General features: G+C 45.9%; 2 protein-coding genes across 2 annotated transcripts; both read right to left on the minus strand.

Moving 5' to 3' along the window:
* Positions 1-2,044: 2,044 nt before the first annotated feature.
* On the minus strand, positions 2,045-9,939 carry Gpn2 (GPN-loop GTPase 2). Its single transcript, XM_027937108.3, has 5 exons — positions 9,237-9,939; positions 8,105-8,261; positions 6,099-6,259; positions 4,613-4,743; positions 2,045-2,779 (listed from the first exon to the last, which is right to left on the minus strand). Exons 1-5 carry the CDS (start codon positions 9,645-9,647, stop codon positions 2,707-2,709), a joined length of 933 nt encoding a protein of 310 aa, XP_027792909.1. The 5' UTR covers positions 9,648-9,939; the 3' UTR covers positions 2,045-2,706.
* A 99-nt stretch (positions 9,940-10,038) lies between these two features.
* Gpatch3 (G-patch domain containing 3) lies at positions 10,039-20,700 on the minus strand. The gene is made up of 7 exons (XM_027937107.2): positions 20,244-20,700; positions 16,464-16,885; positions 13,924-14,098; positions 12,703-12,762; positions 11,725-11,846; positions 11,466-11,593; positions 10,039-10,691 (listed from the first exon to the last, which is right to left on the minus strand). Exons 1-7 carry the CDS (start codon positions 20,692-20,694, stop codon positions 10,475-10,477), a joined length of 1,575 nt encoding a protein of 524 aa, XP_027792908.1. The 5' UTR covers positions 20,695-20,700; the 3' UTR covers positions 10,039-10,474.
* Between the last annotated feature and the right edge of the window lie 1,515 nt (positions 20,701-22,215).

Raw genomic sequence — 22,215 nt, forward strand, 5'->3', positions numbered from 1 at the left:
GACTATATTTATTTTCATTAAAATTTTTTTTTTTTAGTTGTCGACCTTTATTTATTCTTATTTATTTACTTATTTATATGGTTCTGAGAATGGAGCCTAGTGCCTCACATGTACTAGGCAAGCACTGTACCAGTGAGCCCCTCTCCCCAACCACCAGGAACTACATTTTTTTTTTTTTTTTTAGAGAGAGAAAGAGAATTTAAATATTTATTGTTTAGTTTTCGGCGGACACAACATCTTTGTTTGTATGTGGTGCTGAGGATTGAACCGAGCGGCACACATGCCAGGCGAGTGCACTACCACTTGAGCCACATCCCCAGCCCAGGAACTACATTTATTGAGGGGGGAAAAAAAAAATTGAGGCCTGAAAATAAGGTTCTGGATTATTTCCATCCATCTCTACTCCATGACTAGAGAGAATAAATGCATAGGGTTCTTGGATATGAGGCCATAAAGTTGTAAATGACACGCTCCAGCCCCGACACCTGACTTGTTTTGGTGGGAGTCGGAGCCTCTGATGGGTAAGCATTAAAACCCATGACCACAGCTATTGATACTGTTTAAAAAACACAGCACCCACCTCACACCCTGATGAAGGACTTGTCCAGCAGCCTGGGCGTCAGGATTCCTGGGCTCCAGGCCCTACAGGTGACTCACAGTCAGCCCCAGGCTGTGCCTCCTGGCCTCAGTTTCCCTGACTTATTCTGTGGGTACTCCCACCTACTGTGCAGGGTGTTAATGGAGGTAAGGTGCTTTGAACTCCTCAGATGAAAGAGGCTAGGGAGGGAGCACCCAGTTATTATCCCCTCTATAGCCCAGCGTGGGAGCTGAGGTCGTCTGCTTTCATACTGTTCCAGCTACAGGAGCCTCCTCATAGCCCCCCACTCTTCTGCTTTCAGCTCCAGGTGCCAAAATTGGGAAGCAAAGATCAGTTGCCTGTTTTTTTTTAGGTATCAGGGATTGAACTCAGGGGCTCTCGACCACTGAGCCAGATCCCCAGCCCTGTTTTATATTGAGACAGGGTCTCACTGAGTTGCTTAGCATCTCTCTTTCGCTAAGGCTGGCTTTGAACTTGTGATCCTCCTGCCTCAGCTTCCCGAGCCACTGGGATCATAGGTGTGTGCCACCATGCTGGGCCAGTGCCTGTTTTAATGCTGATTCAGAATAGATTTTCCTAAACTGAATTATCCAACTGTTCAAACCACCAGCGACCTTTCTCCTCAATTTATGATTTAGTAGTCTTAAAACATTTAGAGATGCCTAAATTCTTTCTCATGTTTGGCCACAAATACTGTGGGTTAAGAGCTTATCTAATCCACCCCCTTTGAAGTCTGGGGATTGAACATGGGGCTTCACACATGCTAGGCAAGTGTTCTATCACTGAGATATATTCCAGTTCAAAGGCTGTTAACTATCAATAGCAAAGGAGAGACACACACAATTCAAAAAATTGGGAAACAGCAAGGCTGACTTAAGTTTCAACTCCTCATCTGTTTTCCCCTTCTAAAATGGGTAATGCTTTAGTGACAGTCCCTGCTTTGTCAATCTCCAGGGGTTGTGGTGATAACCACCTGAGGATGTGTGTGGAGGCACTTCATAAACTGTCAAATTCTTCACAGATGTTAAGCAGCTGGAAGGTGTATACAAATGAGACAGCTGGCACAACCCATCCTAAGCCGAGTCCCCTCCAACAGCCAGGTTACAACCACAAAAATAAGTCTGGGGTGCCACCTCCTGGTTGGAAATATGAATGTCATTCCCATCCAGCATTAAGAATGGTCAAGGAAGCACAGAGCAGTATTTCCTGGCTTCAAATCATCTTAATTTTTACACACCCTCATAACAACTTAATTCTTTCTTTTGGAGAGGCGGATAACTGGGGATTAAACACAGGGGTACTTTAGCACTGAGTTACACACCCAGAACTTTTTTCTTTTTTTTTTTTTAAGACAGTCTTGCTAAATTGCTGAGGCTGACCTAAAACTTGCAATCCTCCTGCCTCAGCTTCCCAAATTGCTGGAATTACAGGTGTGTACCACCACTATGCCTGGCTAATATTTTTATTTAAACAACTCACTTTGCATACATTTTTCATATCTGAAGCAAACAATCTTTCAAACTTTTGACAAGCTAACACTTGCCAAAAATAGAGCAAAATCATGAAATAAATACAACGAAAATAAAATATTAAATAAGGTTTAGCTAGGAAATGTCACCTGTGAAGGTCTGAGTGTGAAGTTCACTGTTAAAACTGAAGAGTGACAAAAGCACATGACTGGAGAGTAGGAGTCAATCCTCTCGTACAGCAGAGTCTGCACTATGGGGAAACACTGACCTGTATGAAGAAACATGACCCTCTGGAGGGTCTCTTGTTCTGCCCCAATTCCCTGGGCCTGAAGGATTGAAGAAAAGTTTAAAGCCACAAAAAGTAGAAAATAAACTCTATTATGTGCATTTCATCAAAACCCAAGGAAAGCCAGTGTTCAGCCTGCTGGTGGTACTTCTGGTGCAGCAGGGCCCAGAGCCCAGGGCATCACTGAGGGCACTGTAGGTGCTCTGCTCTTTGTCATGCCTGGCTTTTTGTCCAGAAGTCCTTTGCCAGCTGGAGGACCTGCTCTTGGGTCTGCAGCCTGTGAGCTGTCTGCTGCTTATAAGGAGCCTCCACTTTCCCCAGTGCTGGGTTGTGCATCAGGGCCCAGCTTGTTGCTATAGCTGCATGGCTTCTTGTTCCACTGACTGGTCCGAGGGTGCCAGGTACTTCTCTTGGAGGCCCAGCGTGCTGGGGAAGGGTGAGTCAAGGCTGACAGTAGGCACAGGACGGAAGACTGGTCTGGGCGGTACTTAACCTCTACTGAGGCCCACCCTCCAACCATATCTAGCAGACTCCTCCCATCCCCCTCTTTCCTCATAAGTGAAGTCTCAGGCCACAGGTAAAAGGGACCAATTAGGTCTGAGAAGTCTCTAAAGCCTCCAGATGTATATGTGTCTATATTTGTTTCTTTCCCACATAGCTGAAGATCAGAGGACCAGAGAGCGCTAACCTTCCAGCTTTGTTAGGGCACATGCTACAGAGCCAGAGAGAAGAGGTTCAAATCCTGATTTTTTTTTAATATGTATTTTTTTAGTTGTAGATAGATACAATGCCTTTATTTTACTTTTATGTGGTGCTGAGGATCGAACCCAGTGCCTTCCACATGCAAGGTGAGTAATCTACCACTGAGCTACAAGCCAGCCTCTCAAATTCTGATTTTTGCCATTCCTTTTTTCTTCTCTGTAAAATATCACTTGAAAGCTGTTGTGAGGATCAAATGAGACTGTGAATATGAAGTTCCTAGTATTGTGGTTGGCATATAGTAGGTCCTCAATAAAATTTGTCATTTCATTGCCAGGAAAAGAACATATGGAGGCTCAAATAAAATGATAAATCTCTTCTTGGCTGTAGAAAGTGACTGCATGTGTGAAGCAGCTCCTTGGTCCTGCTCATTGTACTGCCATAATTAATTTATTAGTTTTCCGAGGCAGGGTCTCACAATGTTGCCAAAGCTGGGCTTGAACTTGCACTCCTTCAGCCTCAGCCTCCTAAGAATCTGGGTTTACTGGTGTGTGGTATCATGCCCATCTTACTGCCATCATTTTATAACTCATTTGTCCTTGGAGTTTTGTTTCCTACATGTAAAACGGCCTGAATAAGTGTTGGCTAGAATTACTTTCCTCTGTACCCAAGGACTCTGGAGCCCCCTTTGTCTCCAGCTTCTTATGTAGATGCTGAATCTCTCAGACCATAGCCTCTGTGACCTGAGGGACACCCCTACTGGTCAATAACCCAGTTCCAAAGATTTGTCTCTTAGACAGCTCTAGATGTCCAATGACCCTCTTAAATAGCACATCTGCCAGCTCTCATCCCTTCAAATGAGAAACCTGCCCCCTCCTTTTGTGTGTATGCGGGGGGATTCTAGGAAGTGAATCCACAGGTGCTAGACCACTGAGCCACATCCCTAGCCCTTATTTTTTTTATTTTAAGACAGGGTCTCACTAAGTTGCCCAGGCTTGCTTCAAACTTGCAGCCCTCCTGCCTCAGCCTCCCAAGTCGCTGGGATTACACCTGTGCATCTCCCTACCCACCCATCCTCCTCCTCCTCATCCCAGTTAACTAGCACATCCCACTGTCTAAGCCATAAACTCGGGGGTCCAACTCTTAGTACTTACTGAACGCTGGCTCTCTGCCCTGAGCTGAAGGCCGCACTCCAGCAGAACACTCAGGCCCTCCACTGCAAGTCCTGCCCACTTTCCCTCATGCCGGCATCTCTTCCCCCTTCACATGCAACACACCAGGCAAACTGAACCCTTTGCACTTTTCCCTAGTGAGCAAATGCCCTTACATTCTTAGGCCTCTGTAGCTACTACATTTCCAGTCAATATCCTCCTTTGTTCTGAGTACAGCCACCCTGAAGCATTCTAAGGGACCAACCTTTGCACATAAGAAAGATAGTCACCAGAGAGCCAACTGGTCACCACCAGGGTGGTGATGGCACCTCCCATGGCCATTCCTGCACCCCATGCTTTATACTCCAACTGTGGCCAGGAAGCAGGTGAGTCTAGGGAGTAAGGATACGAGGAGAAATGGAAGTCAGCTCCCACTGCGGCAGACATCATGGCCTCCAAGCTTCGCTGCTCTTGTACCCCAAAACAGTAGCCGTTGGCCTTATCCACAGCCTGTAGGACTCGCTGGATGCTGTCCTTGTCCTGAGCATGGAGAATAAATAAATGAGTGAAAGACAGGTATGCAGAATTGAGGCTATACCAAATGGCCTACAATCTCCAAACACATCCTCCTCACTCCTCACTCATAATGCTCTTGTGCATGTAGCTTCCTGGAGTAGTTTTGTGTGTCCCAGAGGCCTAGCTAAATCCCATCTTTCCTGACTACCAACCCATCCGGATCAGAATGGATAAGCTCCTTTATGAACATTCAGTCCACTGGGTTTATTCTAGCTACTTGGGAGGCCGAAGCAGGAAGATCACAAATTTGAGGCCAGCCTCAACAACTTAGCAAGACCTGCTCTCAAAATAAAAATAAAAATGTCTGGGGGTGTGGCACACACATGTAATCCCAGTAATTCTGGAGGCAGGAGAATTGTAAGTTCAAGGCCAGCCTCAAATATTTAGTAGGACCCTCAGAAAATTAGAAAGACTTTGTCTCAAAATAAAAAGGACTGGGGATGTAGCTCAGGCCTGGGTTCAATCCCCAGTAAACACACACACACACACACACACGAAAATAAAGAAAGACAAAAAAAACAGAAAAGAAAAAGAAATAAGACAAGTTGGTTCAAGTCTACCAACTGCAAAGGAATCTAACAGCATCTGTGTCTCCTACATATCTTTGCACAAAGCAAGATGAGACGCACAGAGGTGGGATACTGCTTTGCAAAGTCAACAGTTACCCAGATAAATGGGCCTAATCACACTTGCTACTAGTCAAGTCCCTTGTTGATAACTTTCTGCATTCATCCATTTTCACACTGAGGAAAAAATGTGTAGAGAGGATCCAGCGATATACAACAGATAGGGCAAACTAAATCCTGCCCACTACAGGACCTGCTCCAGAATACAAGAGAGCCCAATGAGGGCTGGGGATGTGGCTCAAGTGGTAGCACGCTCGTCTGGCATGCGTGCGGCCCGGGTTCGATCCTCAGCACCACATACCAACAAAGATGTTGTGTCTGCCAATAACTAAATAAATAAATAAATATGTTTAAAAAAAAAAAAAAAAAGAGAGCCCAATGATAGACTCAAGACAGAGACCATTGTTTAAGCTCTGAAAGCTTTATATGGGGCTGGGGATGTGGCTCAAGCGGTAGCGCGCTCCTCTGGCATGCGTGCGGCCCGGGTTCCATCCTCAGCACCACAAACAAACAAAGATGTTGTGTCCGCCAAAAGCTAAAAAATAAATATTAAAAAAAAAAAAATTCTCTCTCTCTCTCTCCTCTCTCACTCTCTCTTTAAAAAAAAAAAAAAAAGAAAGCTTTATATGCCCTTGGCTAATGAATCCCAGGCATGCCAGAGTGTATTGCCAAGGGGAAGAGATCTCTCAGTACCTGTATGTTCAGAGGGATAAAGGAGACCAGGCTGTAGTCTTCAATGAGCTGCACCAGTTTCTCGTTGAGCTGGCGGTAGTGGCGGAAGAAAGGGTCAGAAGCCAGGTGGTCAAGCAGATAGGAGAGGTCAAGGACCTCTGTGTAGTAGTCCAGGTTGAAGGCTAAGGGGAGAAACCAGGGTTCAGGAGCAGCCAGCATCAGGCTAAAGACCTGAGGACTGAAGGGCTGAGGATGTTGCTTGGTGGTAACATAGACACTTACTAAGCATGAGGCCCTGGCTCCCTACACCCAATGGAGGCAAAAAAAAAAAAAAAAAAGGCCATAATATATGGGCTTTGGGTGTAGCTAAGTCATAGAGTGCTTGCCTAGCATGTGCAAGGCACTGGACTTGATCCAAGTACTGCCAAAATATTTAAAACCCGCAAAGACTGGGGCAGATGTATTTTCTTTAGTCACTCCATACTTCTTGCTGCCGTGAAATGAAGTTAATAAGAAATACTTGGTTTCACCAGCTATCTCCGTCACTTACTAGCTATATGGACAGGTCTCCATCTCCATTGTAAGCATTAAAAGCTATAAACCGGAGCACCTCGTTTATAGGTGACTAATGGTAGTAAATAACAATTTCAAATAGGTATTGAGAACTGTGTTTAGTCCCTGCCTCATGAAGCTCAGCCTCGTAGCACCTGCAGGGCCTGGAACACACACACTACAAGGACTCTGTAAGTACTGGTCCAGTTGAATTACTGATACATTCCAGGCATGGCCTCTTGGGTAAATCACTTTCCCTTTGTAAGACTGTTCCTCCTTTTTTTAAAATATTTTTATTAGTTGTTCAAGGATCTTTATTTTATTTACTTATTTATATATGTGGTGCTGAGAACTGAACCCAGTGCCTTGAACATGCTAGACAAGTGCTCTACCACTGAGCCACAACCCCAGCCCAGTTCCTTTTTTTTTTTTTAATATTTATTTTTTAGTTTTCGGCGGACACAACATCTTTGTTTGTATGTAGTGCTGAGGATCGAACCTGGGCCGCACGCATGCCAGGTGAGCACACTATCGCTTCAGCCACATCCCCAGCCCTCAGTTCCTTCTTAATATAAAACAAGGAGACCCAAATAGATGCTCTGAGGTCCCTGAGTCAGTTCTGTGAATTAATTTCCCACTGAAAGAAGGAAAGTAGGTCTCCCTACACTGTCCATTTCTGCCCAGAAAAGTCAAGCATTTGGGCTCCTTGGCAGGAATGTCCTGAGATGAGGTGGCTCCTCTCAATGTACTGACATCCCTTCATGTCTTGAGAGGTAGTTAACCTCCCTGAATAAGGTCAATATCACTTCACTTCCCCAACAACCTCCCTCCCTGTGTACTAGTCATTTTAGCTTTTCTTCTGTAAGCTCCTTTATGGCTGGATATGCTATTTAGGGAACCAACACCTCTGGTACAACAGAGCACTAATTCAGCAGGAGAAAAATGTTGGCCACTGGGATCCTAGACAACTCCCCTGCATCTCTGCTATGTGAGGACAGTGTCATAAGGTGGCTGTTCACAAGTCAGGAGGAGGCTCTCACCAAACCTTGGATCTTAAGACTTCTCAGTCTCCAAAACAGAAATAAATGTTTGCTGTTTAAACCATGTGGCTAATGGTATTTTTGCAGCCCAAACCAACACAAAGCCTTTACCCTTACTGGACCCTCTGCCTAGAACAGTCCTCCTTTAATTGGCTCTTCACCATTCAGATGTCACTGCCTAAGAGCAGTAAGACATTCTTCCCTCCCAGCCACTCACTGTCTTATCACCTTGTTTCCTTAACACATTAACATCTGTAGCCCTCTTATCTCGAAAATCTACAATAGCATGTGGCACAAAACAAACGGGCAGAAGTTAGGACCTGCTATGGCTGCTACCACGCAAGGTCCCAGAGGTAGCGTTCTTCAGCTGAGATCTTTTTCACTCCAGCCCAGCTGCTGCCCTATTCTTTGCCAACCCAAAACAGGAACTCTTACCCAGTTTCCCATAATGCTCAATGAGGTCCATCTTGGAGAGGAGGTTGACGTGTGGCAGCTCCACATGCAACATGGTGGCCAGAGAGGTACATAATACTGAGATGAACTTGGCTGGGTCTGTGCAGTAATGAGAATCCACAAGATGGACAGCAGTCAGCTGGGAGGGGAAGAGACAGAGTATGACCTCGGGAGGCAGAGAACATTTTGGCTTGTTGTTTCATCATATTAGAAGCTTGAGGGCAGACTGTAAACCTTCTCCATAGTTTCCTCCTGGTCCTGTTTTGTTCTAATAGCCATCCTCTTGCTCTTCTCCCAGAAGATATGGGGTCACTTTTTCTCCTTTTTTGTTTGCAGTACTGGGATTGAAACCAGGGGTGGTTTACCACTGAGCTACATCCACAGCCCTTTTAATTGATTTTGAGACAGGGTCTCACTAAGTTGTTCTTTTTTTTGGTGGAGGTGCTGGGGATTGAACCCAGGGCCTTGTGCATGCAAGGCAAGCACTCTACTAACTGAGTAATATCCCCAGGCCCTAACTTTTTTTTTTTTTTTTTAAGTTTTCAATGGACCTTTACTTATTTTTTTATGCATATGTGGTGCTGAGACTGGAACCCAGTGCTTCACATATGCTCGGCAAGCACTTTACCACTGAGCCACAACTCAGCCATCCCCTCTCCACTAAGTTTTGAGTCTCCTCTTGAACTTGCAATCTTTCTCAGCTTTATGAATGGCTGAAATTACAGAAGTCCTTTTCTCCCCCCCCCCTTTTTTTTTTAAATAAAATGCCTGGCACAAAGCTTTAAGTGGACAACAAATTCAAATCCCAACAATACATCTGCCTCCATTCTTCCACTTACTCTTGTCCACCAACTTTATATATAAAACTCCTTCCCTATTTCCCAAAGTGTCAAACTGGGTACCAACATATCGTTTTACAGGTAAGAAAACAGAAGTTCAAAGAGATCCCACCCAGAACACACAGCGAGTCAGTGGCAGAAACAAAATTGGAGCTCATAACTGTTTTTACTTCAAAGCAACTTGGTCCCTAGCTCACTGTGTAACATGAGGGCGTGGACCCTGTCTTCCTTAGTTGCTCCACCTGCAAAATGGACCTGCCCAAACCGAGACGCACCCTGAGATCCCACTGAGCCATCTGCGAGAATATGCTGCGAAGGGCGCCGTGGTGCGTGCACAGCTCCACCTGGCCTGGGCAATCGAAGAGGAAGTAGTGGCCGCGGAGTGGGTCCAGCTTGGCCCGCAGCCAGTCCAGGTTGGCTTCCAGGTACTCCATGCAGTAAAGCAGGCCGCCGTTGGGTCCCAGCCTCAGCGCATCCATCACATCACCCAGTCCCACTAGCTCGCCCACGTCCACAGCGCACTCGTATGGCAGCCCTTCGTTGGCCGGGTCCAAGTTCACCACCGCCACGCGCCGGCCCAGCGCGCGCAGGAACTCACTCATGCCCAGGCAGTACGTGGTCTTTCCTGAGCCCGGCGGGCCGATCACAGCCTGCCCGAAGGCCGTGGCCGGAGCGGCTCCCGCCATGGGGAGAACGTGGTCCGGAACCGAACAGATGAACCCAACGGGAAAACAGGGCGGACACCTGTATAGGAGATGAAACTACGGGCGGGAGACCACCGACGTGGTCTCTGCAGGGAATGACGACCGCAACCCAGGGAACCCGCGCCAGGAAAGGGCAGCAAAGGGGGCCGGTACTGAAGGCACCAGCTCTCGACTTCCGGGCGGCGTCGGAAGCAGCGGGGCCGGGAGAGGAAGTCCCGCCCTAAGGCAGCGGCGCTACCAAGCTGGGCGTGGCCACACAGAAGGACATTCGCTGTGGGAGCATGGGTCTGTCTTGGGGACTTGGCGAGCCGAACAGCACCAGTCTCGATCCTCTGACTTTTCCCCAGGCCCGGATAAGAAGAGAAAAGCGATGTCCGGTCGTAAACCTTTTTATTCTCCCATTACGTCGCAGGCCCGGGCCACCTCAGGCGGACTCCCCCGTAGCTGGGTCCCAGCCAGTGGGGGCAGAGGCGGTGGATGGTCTGTCCAAAAACCTTCTCTTCCAGGGACCACAAATCCTCTCCTTTCGCCCTCTCTCTGACCTCCATGGGGCTTCCCAGTGAAGATTGTGCTAATGGTCTCGGGCAGTCCAGCTCAAGGTACTGCGCAAGCCCAAACAGGGACTAAGGGTAGGAGACGAATGAGGAAAGGTCCTTAAGCCCTAATATCCAAGGATTGGGGGCTGTAAAAAGCCCTGAGGTAGAGAACGGACAAGCAGCCAGGGATTGCTGCTTCCAGACTCCTTTCTGCTTCGGTAGTAAACAAGGCCCAGGCAGAGGGCTGTCATCCTGCAAGGAAGCCTCCAACCCTCACTTAGGCTCTGAGGGGGTGTCCAAGGCACAAGTGGAACCCCTCACAAAGGCCATGTCTGTCCGAAACTTCATGCTGGTGGGTGGCTGACGTCGGAGCAGTGACTCCCTCTGGTCCTGGGGTAGAGGCTCATCATATATGGTGGAGATGAGCCCCAAGCCAGTTCCACGGGGCCTCTTTGGTTGTCCAAATGGCTGAAGCTTCTCTCCATGGTACCTGGAAAGAGCTCTCAATAAGAGGGCTGCTCTCTCTGAAAACTCAGTAAAGGGGTTGGAAAAGGACAGGGAAATAGCTGCTACATATCTGTGTCTGAAAGACACAGCTGCCTTTTTTTTTCGGGGGGCGGGGGGGTACTCCTCTGCTGGGAATCCAACCCAGAGCTTTGTGCATACCAGGCAAGCACTCTACCACTGAGCCACACATCCAGCCCCCCAAAAAGAGCTTTAAATCTGGAATTTTGCTCTCCAGCCTCCAGATCTATCTATTGACAGATAGTATCAGCAACAAGGGACCACAGATAGAACTTCTATCACATCACTACAGACTCCCTAACAGTTTTCAAGTCCAAACTCAGACTAAAAGTAAAAACTCTCCCAGGAGATCAATGACTACCTTGTCTTAGGGCTTGGTCTAAAATAAAAATGAATAGTGCCAGATCTACTTTTTTTTTTGGTACCAGGGATTGAACTTGGGGTCACTCAACCACTGAGCCATATCCCCAGCCCTATTTTGTATTTTTTATTTAGAGACAGGGTCTCACTGAGTTGCTTAGTGCCTCACCATTGCTAAGGCTGGCTTTGAACTCGCCATCCTTGTGCCTCAGCCTCCCGAGCTGCTGGGATTACAGGTGTGAACCACCACGTCCAGCTCAGATCCACTTTTTCCTTCTAACTTTGCTTTGAAGTTCATCCCCTAGGATACTCGGCACCTATCCCAAAACTAGCAGGAAGGCTGGCTTGAGTCCCTGGGAAGTCCCTAAGCCACACTTACCCCAATCCACGCTTACATCTGGGATGCTGGCCATCACCATCCAAGGCCTCAGGTACTCCTGAGCAACTGCTGCCCAGACCCTGGCCCTCAGCCCAGCCCTGCCGCTCCATCACTCTCCGGCCAATGCCCTGTAGAGAGAAGGGACAAGATTCAAGAAATGGGGCTCCTTCCTAGGGCATGAGGATTGGGGATGGGACAAGGAATGAAGACAAAGAAGGAAAAGAAAGGGGTCAGTGGAATGGGCACAGTGCTCACTCACCTTGGTGTGGCGCTCAAAGGTGCCCACCTGGTGTTCAATCACAGAGCCATGTTCCTGGCCATCACGGAGTCTCTGTTCTAGCCGCATTTGGACAGAGTCTCGGGCATCCTTGTCTCCACCATCTGAGGAACCAGAACCCAGTTTGCAGAAGGGTTCTTCTCAATGAAGGGGCAGGGGAGGGACCAGGTTTCTAGGATCCCCTCACAAGATTTACTGATATATTTTCTTGGTATCCAATTATATTACCTTCTTTCACTCATTAGAGGGGAGTGTGCCAAGAGTAGGAACCATGGCTCTCCTCATCATACAGATAAAGAAATTTTGGTACAGAAAACTCACAGAGCCAACAAATGACAGATGAAATCAGAACCCAGGTCTCCCCCCAACCCCAGGTAATTTTTTACTTCAGAGCTATGCTCTGATCAGAGCCTGAGTTCCTGATCACCCCACTTCACCAGGGCCTACTCATCAGACTCAGACCTCCCTGAGGACTGTCCTCATGTGTCCTTTCTCCTCACACAGCAAAAAAAAAAAAAAAAAAAAAAAACAGCCAACACTTAAAGTACTCAAGATGTCAAGTAGTCAGCCCTCTGTATCTACTGGTTCTGCATCTGTGGATACAACCAACCGTGGATTGAAAATACTCTGGAACTTTTTTCCCCAAATTATACAATATAATATGGTTATAGCATTTGCATTGTATTAAGTCATCTGAAGATTTTTTTTTTTTTTTAAGAGATAACGTAAAGCATATGAAAGGATGTGTGTATGCTGTAAGCAAATACTGTGCCATTTTATTACATAAGGGACATGAGTATCTGCAGATTTTGGTATCTGTGAGGATCATGGAACCAGTCCCCTGAAGACAGCAAAGGAGCTGGTCTCCTATCTGTTTCAGTCAGCTAAGCACGCCTGGCAAAGTGTCACCCCAAGGCCAGGACAACAGTTCTACCCCTTTTGCCACCCCTTGCCCTGTACCTTTGTCGTAGTACACACTCATGTCCACATCCCAGTCATCAGCTGTCTGTTCATCAAAGTCTGCAGAGAGAGAAAAGCATTCAGCAGAGTGGGTTAAGAACTGCCAATTCTGTTGACAGCTAAACATGGTCCAGAATCTGAGGCTTTTGTTTGTATTTTCAGGAGCGTAATTCAGAATTGGAACTGAGGTGTTTTTCTGTCCATCCCACTGATCCTTCACTCCAAAAAGGGATGACTGCTCTCTCATATACAATAAAAGTAAGCCTGTTTCCTAGCTTTTTGTTTGGGTTCACTGTCAGGGAATCCACCGTGGGGAACAAAGAACCCCGAAAGAGCATAGAGAGTTCAACTGCTCTTGCCTGAGTGCCATCCTCCAAAAATTTGGATCTTAAACATCCTCCCAAAACCCATGTTAAAATTAGCTCGATCCCAGTTTGAAAGATGATGAAAACTTTTAAGGGTGGAGGGCCTATAGCACAGTGGCATGTGCCTGTAGTCCCAGCTAAACAGGAGGCTGAGGCAGGAAGATCACCTGAGTCCAGGAGTTTTTTTTTGGGGGGGGGTTACCTGGGATTGAACTCAGGGGCACTAGACCACTAAGGTACACCCCCACCCTATTTTGTATTTTATTTAATAGAGTATATTAATTTTGTGTGTGGTATGTGTTGTGCTGTGGATTGAACCCAGGGCCTTGTACATGTGAGGCAAGCACTCTACCAACTAAGCTATAACCCCAGCTCTTATATTTTATTTAGAAACAGGGTCTCACTGAGTTGCTTAGTACCTCGCTTTTGCTGAGGCTGGCTTTGAACTTGTGATCCTCCTGCCTCAGCCTCCCAAGCCACTGGGACTATAGGCGTGCACTACCACACCTGGCAAGCCCAGGAGTTTGAGACCAGCCTAGCAACATAAGGAAACCCTGTCTCAAAGTGGTGGGGCCTAGTGAGAGTTTTTTGGGTTATTTTTGGGTGTGACCTCAAAGGGGCCTATGACACCCTGGTTTCTTCCTTCTTTGCATCCCAGCCATTAGATGAATGGGCTTGGTGCACTATGTGCTTCCCTGTCAGTGTGCTGCCTCACACAGTCCCTTCCCCCCAAAAAAGCCCCAGGGTCAACTGACCTTGGAATAAAACCAGTGAACCAAAATAAACCTTTTCTCTCTAGAAGCTGATATCTCAGGTACTTGTTACAGTGACAGAAAGCTGACTAACACCACCTTACCTCCTTCTTCCTCCTGCCAGAACTGGGCATCAGTGTAGAATACTAGGCCAGAGCCACCCTTCTCCCACTTAAGCTCAATCTCCTCCTCAAAGAGCCGTTCAGTGGTCCGCTCCTGCCTGGTCACATCTTCATGCAGTGCTTCATGTCGCTCCCATTCCTCACCCCGGTCATCATCCTGGAAAAAGGTGGAAAGAGGTGACCTTACTGTTCAGCTGCCGACCTCACTTCCCTCCCTAAAGCCAGGCATGGTGGCACTCGCCTATACTTCCAGCGGCTGGAGAGGCTGAGGCTAGGAGATCAGGAGTTCAAAGCCAGCCTCAGCAACTTAGCGAGGCCCTAAGCAACTCAGTGAGACCCTTTCTCTAAATAAAATACACACAAAAAAAAAAAAAGGGCTGGGGATGTGGCTCAGTGGTTAAATGCCCTGGGTTCAATCCTCAATACCAAAAAAAAAAAAAAAGTTCCCTCCCTAGAAGGGTCCATTCCTTCAGATGTCTCAGAAGCAGCACATATTTGGCCCTTGAAGCCTTCACCACCACATCTTACCATCCCAACATTGCTCAAAATAATTTGCTCCTCCCACGAGCAAAACTCACTTTCAGTTCTGTGCTCCTGGCCATGAAGATCCTCTTGGCTGAAATATGTGCCCTCTCCTCCCACACCAGTTAGTTCTTCACTTGGTTAAAGTTCAATCCCTCAAGTCCTATAGCCTATTAAAGGCCTACAGGTTTCTCACCAGTCTCTGAACTCTCAGTGCTAATCAACACACACTGTTTAGGCCTTCATGCATTATGTTACAAAGAAAGAAAAGGCAAGAACTAACTGGGACTGGGGACTGGACTGGGAACATAGCTCAGTTGGTAGAGTGCTTGCCTAGTATCCATAAGGCCCTGTGTTCAATCCCCAGCACCACCAAAAAAAAAAAAAAGAACTAACAAGTTGTCCTAACAAAACCCATCTCACTTGATTTTATATATGAGCCAAATTTGGACAAAGGAGTTGAAGAACTATCTATTTTGCTGACAGAGTTAGTATAGAAGCTGGTGTTCAGTCCACTGACTCAAGGTCAGAAGCCAGTGGTAACTGCTCAGCCACACAGAGAAGGCACACAGAGGTTAGAGAAGTAGCAAGGAGGACTGGGTTCCCATCCCAGCTCTGTCTCTGCTTCCTTAGATGATCTTAGGCAAACTGAACATCTCTTCATCAGTACGTTTCTATGAAAAGGAGCCTTCCTAAGGTTAAAATAGCTTTTAAATTAATTTTGAGATTTGTAATTCAGTATTAAGGTGTTTTTTGTTGTTGTTGTTGTTGTTATTATTAAAAAAAAAAAAAGAGAGAGAGAGAGCACACACCTGTAGTCCCATTGGCTCAGGCGGCTGAGGCAGGAAGATTGCATGTTCAAGGCCAGCCTCAGCAACTTAGTGAGACCCTGTCTCAAAAAAATATGGGGCTGGGATTGTAGCTCAGTGGTAGAGCACTTGCCTAGCATGTGTGAGGCACTGGGTTCGATTCTGAGCACCGCATATGAATGAATGAATGAATGAATGAATAAATAAAGGGCCTCATTGACAACTAAAATATATAAATAAATAAATAGGGCTGGGGTTGTGGCTCAGTGACAGAGTGCTTGCCTAGCATGTGTAAGGCACTGGGTTTGAGTCTCAGCACCACATATAAATAAATAAAGGTCCGTCAATAACTAATAAAAATATTTTTAAAATAAATAAATAAAAATTAAAAATGGGCTCGAGATGTGGCTCAGTGATTGAGTATCCCTGAGTTTAATCCCTGGTACCAAAAACAAAAGGAACTTTCCTTCCTTCCAAGGGAATGAAAAGAAGTACCATTTTAAAAAATCTTTTTATATAAACTGAGTGCAATGGTGCATGCCTATAATCCTAGCAGCTCAGGAGGCTGAGAGAGGAGGATCACCAGTTTAAAGCTAGCCTCAGCAACTTAGCAAGACCTTGTCACTAAATAAATACAAAAAAGGGCTGGGGATATGGCTCAGTGGTTAAGTGCACTGGGTTCAATACCTGGTACCAAAAACAACAAAAATCTTATATAAACCATGGACCCTCTCCCTCAAATTAAATATACATATGTATATATGAATACATATATACACATATATATACACACATACATACACATATACATATACGTGTGCATGTGTATATATACCTATATATTGGCATGTACATATATGTATAGTGAGTGTATATAGACACACATACATACATACATGCAAATCCAGTTTTATAGTCAATGTCAGGGAGTTCTCATACTCCTTGGAAGCCCCGTGAGGACCCCAGGTTAAGAATCCTTGTAATATATGGAGCTCAGCAGCAGAGCGCTTGCTTAGCACATGTGAGGCACTGGGTTCGATCCTCAGCACCACATAAAAATAAATAAATATCCAACTACAACTAAAAAAAAAATTTTTTTTAAATCCTTGTAATATATAATTGAAACATAGTATTATTAATGCTCTGGCCTCTTTAAGCTGCCAACAAGGACAGGGTGTATAGTGTACTCACATCATCTGAGTGAGACTCTTCTTCCTCCTTTTCCCTTTCATCCTCTAGATCTTCATAAGGACCAGCTGGTGTATCTGCCAGGCAGGTTCCCTGGGGTATTTCCTCGCCCTCGGCTGTGTACACATGCTCTTCTTGTTCCACAGTCTCTGAGTCCTCATACTCAAAGGGCACATTGCCGTAGCGGCGAGAGGACCCCGTCTTAGGGAACTGGAGCTGCAGCTGGGTGATGATTCGGGGTGGTAGGCGGCAGGCCCGAATCAACTCCAAAAAGACCCGTAGGGGAGTCCCCACATTCCCATTAGGCATCAGCACTGGTGGGTTCAGTTCTGGCAGCTGCCTCAGGTCAGCCAGGGTGAAGACTTCATTCTTGGCCTTCCGATTCTGTAGTTCCTTCCGGGTCTTAAATGGAAAAGAGCCCAAACCTTGAGAAGAAAGAAGAATGGACTTTGAAAACCAGAAGCCTCCAGCAATACTTGAGCCAGAAATCAGTCAAGGTTTAAATCCATTACCCTACTGAAGTTCCCTTTCAAACTTCTCTGAGTCCCTCCCTACAGCAGTTTCATGCCACTTCTCATCACCTTGGCTGAGCACATAAGTTTCTCACAGATTTGGCTCCTGCTGACCTTTTTTCCTCCTCCTCCGTTTTTTGTTTTTGGCACTGGGGTTTGAACCCAGGGGAGCTTTACCATTGAGCTACATCTACAGTCCTTTTTATTTTTTGAGACAGGGTCTGAGTTGCTTAGGGCCTTGCTAAATTGCTGAGGCTGCCCTTGAATTTGTAAACCTCCTACTTCAGTCTCCCAAATCACTAGGATTATAGGTGTGTACCTGCACCAGACTTCTCTCTCTCTCTCTCCCTCTCGGTGCTAGAGATTGTAGGGCCTTGTACATTCTAAGCATGTAGTATACCACTGAGCCACACCCCCAGCTTCATACTGACCTTTAGCATCTCAACTATCACCAACTCTCTTCTCCTGCACTCTCTCATAGCCAGTGTTCTAGCCACACCAAACAATTTAACATACCCAGAAAGTTCCACAGAATTTTTCATCTCTGTGTCTCCAAATGCCATTTACTATGAACACCATACTTTCCTATAATTCTTACTACTTTCAATATCTAGATTAAAAGCTACATTTCCTAAGGTCTCTAGGAATTCAGTTCCTCCCTCCTGTCACTCACAGTACTTAATAAGAAGCATAGGCTCTAGCAGGGTGTGGTGGTGGTGTGCACCTACAGCCCCAGCTACTCGGGAGGCTGAGGCAGGAGAATCACCTGAGCCCAGGAGTTCAAGGTCAGTCTAGGATATATAGTAAGCCCTTGTTAAAAATAAACAAACAAACAAAAAAAAAAAAAAAAAAAACTGGGCACTGTGGCACACGCCTGTAATCCCAGCAACTCAGGAGGCTGAGGCAGGAGGATCACGAGTTCAAAGCCAGCCTCAGCAATGTCGAGGCACTAGGAATTCAGTGAGACCCTGTCTTACAAAATAGGGCTAGGGATGTGGCTCAGTGGTTGAGTGCCCCTGCGTTCAATCCCTAGTACCAAAAAAAAAAAAAAACAAAAAACATAGGCTCTACAGCAGACACAGGTTTGTATTCTGGCTCTGACACTTATTAGCTCTGTAATCTTGGGCAAGTCACAAACTTCTGCATTCCTCAGTTTTCTCACCTATAAAATGGGAATAACAATAGTTTCTATCTCATAGAATTGTTGTATGGGATCAATAAGACAATAAAAGGCTGGCCAGGCATGGTGAGGCACACCTGTAATCTCAGTCGTTCAGGAGGCTGAGGCAGGAGGATTACAAGTTGTAGGTCAGCCTCAGCAACTTAGGGAAACCTTATTTGAAAAAAAAAGAAAAAAAGACTAAGGATTTAGCTCACTAGTAGAGTTCCCCTGGATTCAATTCCTAGTACTGTGAAAGAAATAAGGAAAATAAAAGAAAGAAAATGATGGGCTGGAAGTGTGACTCAGTGATGGGGTTTGATCATCAGCACACATTAAAAAAATAAATGTAGCCATTTGGGCCAATGAAGTGGCTGAGGCAGGAGGATTGTCTCAGTGTGGGCAACAAAGTGAGACAGACACTCTTTTTCTCTTTTTGGTACTAGAGATTGAACCTAGAGGCACTTTACCACTCGGTCACATCCCTCTCCCTTTTGTTTTTCTTTTAAGGCAGGGTCTTACTAAGTTGCTTAGGGCCCTGCTAAATTGTTGAGGTTGGCCTCAAACTTGAGATCCTCCTGCTTCAGCTTCCCTAGTCACTGGGATCACAGATGTGTGCCACTACATCCCACTAATGACTCTGTCTCTTAAAAATAAATAAATAAAGCCAGGCCCAGTGGTGCATGCCAGTAATCCCAGCCACCGAGGCTGAGGCAGGAGAATCACAAGTTTGTGGCCAGCCTGGGCAATTTACCAAGACCTGGTATCAAAATTAAAATAAAATAAAATGGGGTGGGAATGTAGCTCAGTAGCACAGCAGACCTACATTCAATCTCTAGTACAATATACCCAAAGTAAGAAAATGAAAGGCCTAGTACAGTACACAGAGTTAACCCAGTAACTATTAATAATTAGAATAACAACTCTAACAATTACCTCTTTCTAAATCTGTTTTTCTCTGTGGATTCTGAGCACAGAGTGTCCAACTGTTCTCTGCATACCAGTTAGCATCACATTAGGTCTAGAAATATAGCCATCTGTTAAATGAATAAATGGGAGGACTATGCACTGTATTTCCTATTTCCCCAAATGATTACCAAAGCAAGTGGGAACTATCCAAAGCAAAGAAATTGGAAGGGTGTCAAAGAGAGTGCAAAAGGGCTATATGAAAATTGTCAGATCAAAATGGAAACACTTATGCCAAACATTAACAAAATGGAGGAGGCAGGAGGTCTTCACCCACATTTCCCTGATAAAAGGCACTATTGCAAGACTGCCAAACCACAACCTTGCACAAAAGCTACTATGAACCTTAAACAAAAATACTTCTATAAGGACATCTACCCAACAACTGCCTGTTCAATCTTGAACTGACTCCACCCTTATTATTGATCCTTGTAAGCAAGGATCATTGTTTCAAAACAATTTAGGTAACCTTCCACATTTCGCCTTTGAGACCCTTGTCTACCTTTGCCTCCCTGATACACTTAAGGCCCTCCAAGGTTCACCATGGCACATGGATCCCCGACTGCAATTCCTCTTTGCTCCCAAATAAACTTTTTTTTTGAAGAACCAGTCTCTCTACTGCTTATATTAGGTTGACAAAAACTTGATTTCCTTTTTTGTCAGTGCAAAATCAACTTCTCTGAGAAAAGATCTCAGAGAGGATCAAATAAACTGAAAAATGGATGATGGAGCATCTGAATAGGCTTCTTTCCTTTGTTAATTCCTAAGTTAAACTAAGGTTCAAGTTGGGCCTGAAGCTCTGTCCAGAAATGAACTAACCTCTGAGTAGTAAACAGAGAGGTGTAACTTATCTTCGCCACCCCTCGGGAAAGGTGCCTTTATTTTTGAGCATGTAGGCCCAGTCCATTATCTTTTGGGGGGGGGGCGGGCGGTGGGGGCATACAGGGGATTGAACTCAAGGGCACTGGACCGCTGAGCCACATCCCCAGTCCTATTCTGCATTTCATTTAGAGACAGGGTCTCACTGAGTTGCTTGGCGCCTCGCTTTTGCTGAGGCTGGCTTTGAACTGGGGATTCTCCTCCCCCGCTGGGATTACAGGCATGCGTCACCGCGCCCGGCCAGTCCATTATCTTTTATACTTATACCTGATGCCTCAGTGGGTAGCCTAAGTCGGTGGATGACACAGCGACCCGGGAGCCAGGTTCCTAGAGAATCCAGCCACCGGCGTCCTGAGTACATGCGAAGAAACCTCTGGGCTTTAGCCAACCCCCGAACAGAGATGACGCAGCAGCAGGTGCGGGTCTGAGCGGGAGCAGTGTTCCGAGTGGAGAAACTTCGGGCATCGGTGGCCGCAGTCTGGGAGAGAACCTGACCCTCAGCAACAGGATTGGCAGAAGTGGGGACAGAGTCGGGAGTGGCCTGGGGATGGGCCCGCTCCGGCCGATGCCGGTAATGGAAACAGAGGAAGCCACCGCCCGGCTGTTCCCGGAACTGGCTAAAATAGCTCCGTAGCTGGGCCGAGCGCAACCCAGAGGGGATACCGCTCACTACCAGGTAAACTGTCGCCTCTTCCTCCGCCTCGCCGGGCAACGCCATCTTGGATTGTCACATGATCGGCTAGAACCAATTCTCACGAGAACATCGTGAGACTTGCTGGACGCCCGTGTCGCGAGGTTTTGAAACCGGTAATCAGATTGGTGAATGTGAGACCTGTTGTTGGGAAGGCCCGGAAGAAGTGGTCCACGTCCCTTTCCCACAAGGAACCTGCGATTTTGGAAAAACTCACCTGAAAAATGGAACAGTAGAGCTCTTTAAAAAGGGTCCAGTGTGGATCAAGTAGAAAACGTGCAGGAGAGAGCATTTTAAAGACATTTAGCTGTTGTGTGTCACCCAAACTTTTACCAGTCTTCCTCAGTTCAGAATCTGTTTAGCCGTCCATCATTTATTCTTCCAAAATATTAATGAACTCCCACAAATCAGTAAGAAGAAACTAACTCAGAAAAAATGGACTGAAGATAATTCACAAAAGAGGGAACACACGTTTGATTATAATGAAAGGCGATCTCAATAAAAATGCAACTATGTTGAGATTCGTTTCACTTTCACCACATTGGCAAAATTTAAGACTCAAAAATATAAGCAACGATGTGCAACTGGAGCTATTATACACTGTTGGTGGAAGTGTAAATTGATAGAACCACTTTGGAAAACAATTCGGCATTATCTAGTAAAGTGAAGCTGTATGAGCTGCACCTCCAGCCCCTGTCTTGACCCAGCAATTCTACTTTCAGGCATATACTATGAAGAAATTATTGAAATTATGTTTATCAGGAGATGTAATGACACTGTGCACACAGTCCTGTGATCCTGGAAAACGGTGGAAATTAAGGACTCCTACTCATCCCCTCCCCTATTCTTTTGTGTTCTGGAACAGTTTTCTGTGAAGAATCAAATCACACTTCTCCATAGGACTTAGATTAGATTCATGGATGTTCCCATGTTGACCTGTAACAAAGCCAGACACAGATTCCAAATTCCAATTCTTTGCCTCATAAAAGTTTAGATGAACTTACTGTCCCCATTGATCAATCAGAACAAAATACTTGTTAACCAACTTTGGTTTAACTTCTCTTGTTTCCCCAGGTCCCTGAACTCTGGCCCAATCTCAGCTTGAGCCAGCGCAACTCCTCCTCAACAGCCCCTCCTGAAAATAGGTTGGCTTAAGGGTAAAACATTCTCTAATCTACTGACCGTTGATGCTTCTTCTGGTCATCCCACTTCCTCACACCCATTCTTTCAAATCTTCCTATGAAAGAAAACCCCTGTTTACCTAACCCTTGCCAATCTCATGGTCAAGGTCAGAGTCCCTACTGCAAAAATCCCCGTCCCCCTAATTGCAATAAGGCCTTTCTTCCTTTGTAGTAATCCAAGTCTCATTGAATCTAGAGTTGCTCTTTGTTTGTTTGTTTTTGTTTTGTTTTCTTTTGAGGGGGAGGTTTGGAGGTGCTGGAGATTGAACCCAGGGCTTTAGACATACTAAGCAAGCACTCTACCACTGAGCTATGTCTCCAGCCCCTTTTTATTACTATTTTATTTATTTATTTAATTTTTAGAGAT

The sequence above is a fragment of the Marmota flaviventris genome, chromosome 10, assembly GCF_047511675.1.
Source record: "Marmota flaviventris isolate mMarFla1 chromosome 10, mMarFla1.hap1, whole genome shotgun sequence".
NCBI classification, from domain to species: Eukaryota; Metazoa; Chordata; class Mammalia; order Rodentia; family Sciuridae; genus Marmota; species Marmota flaviventris.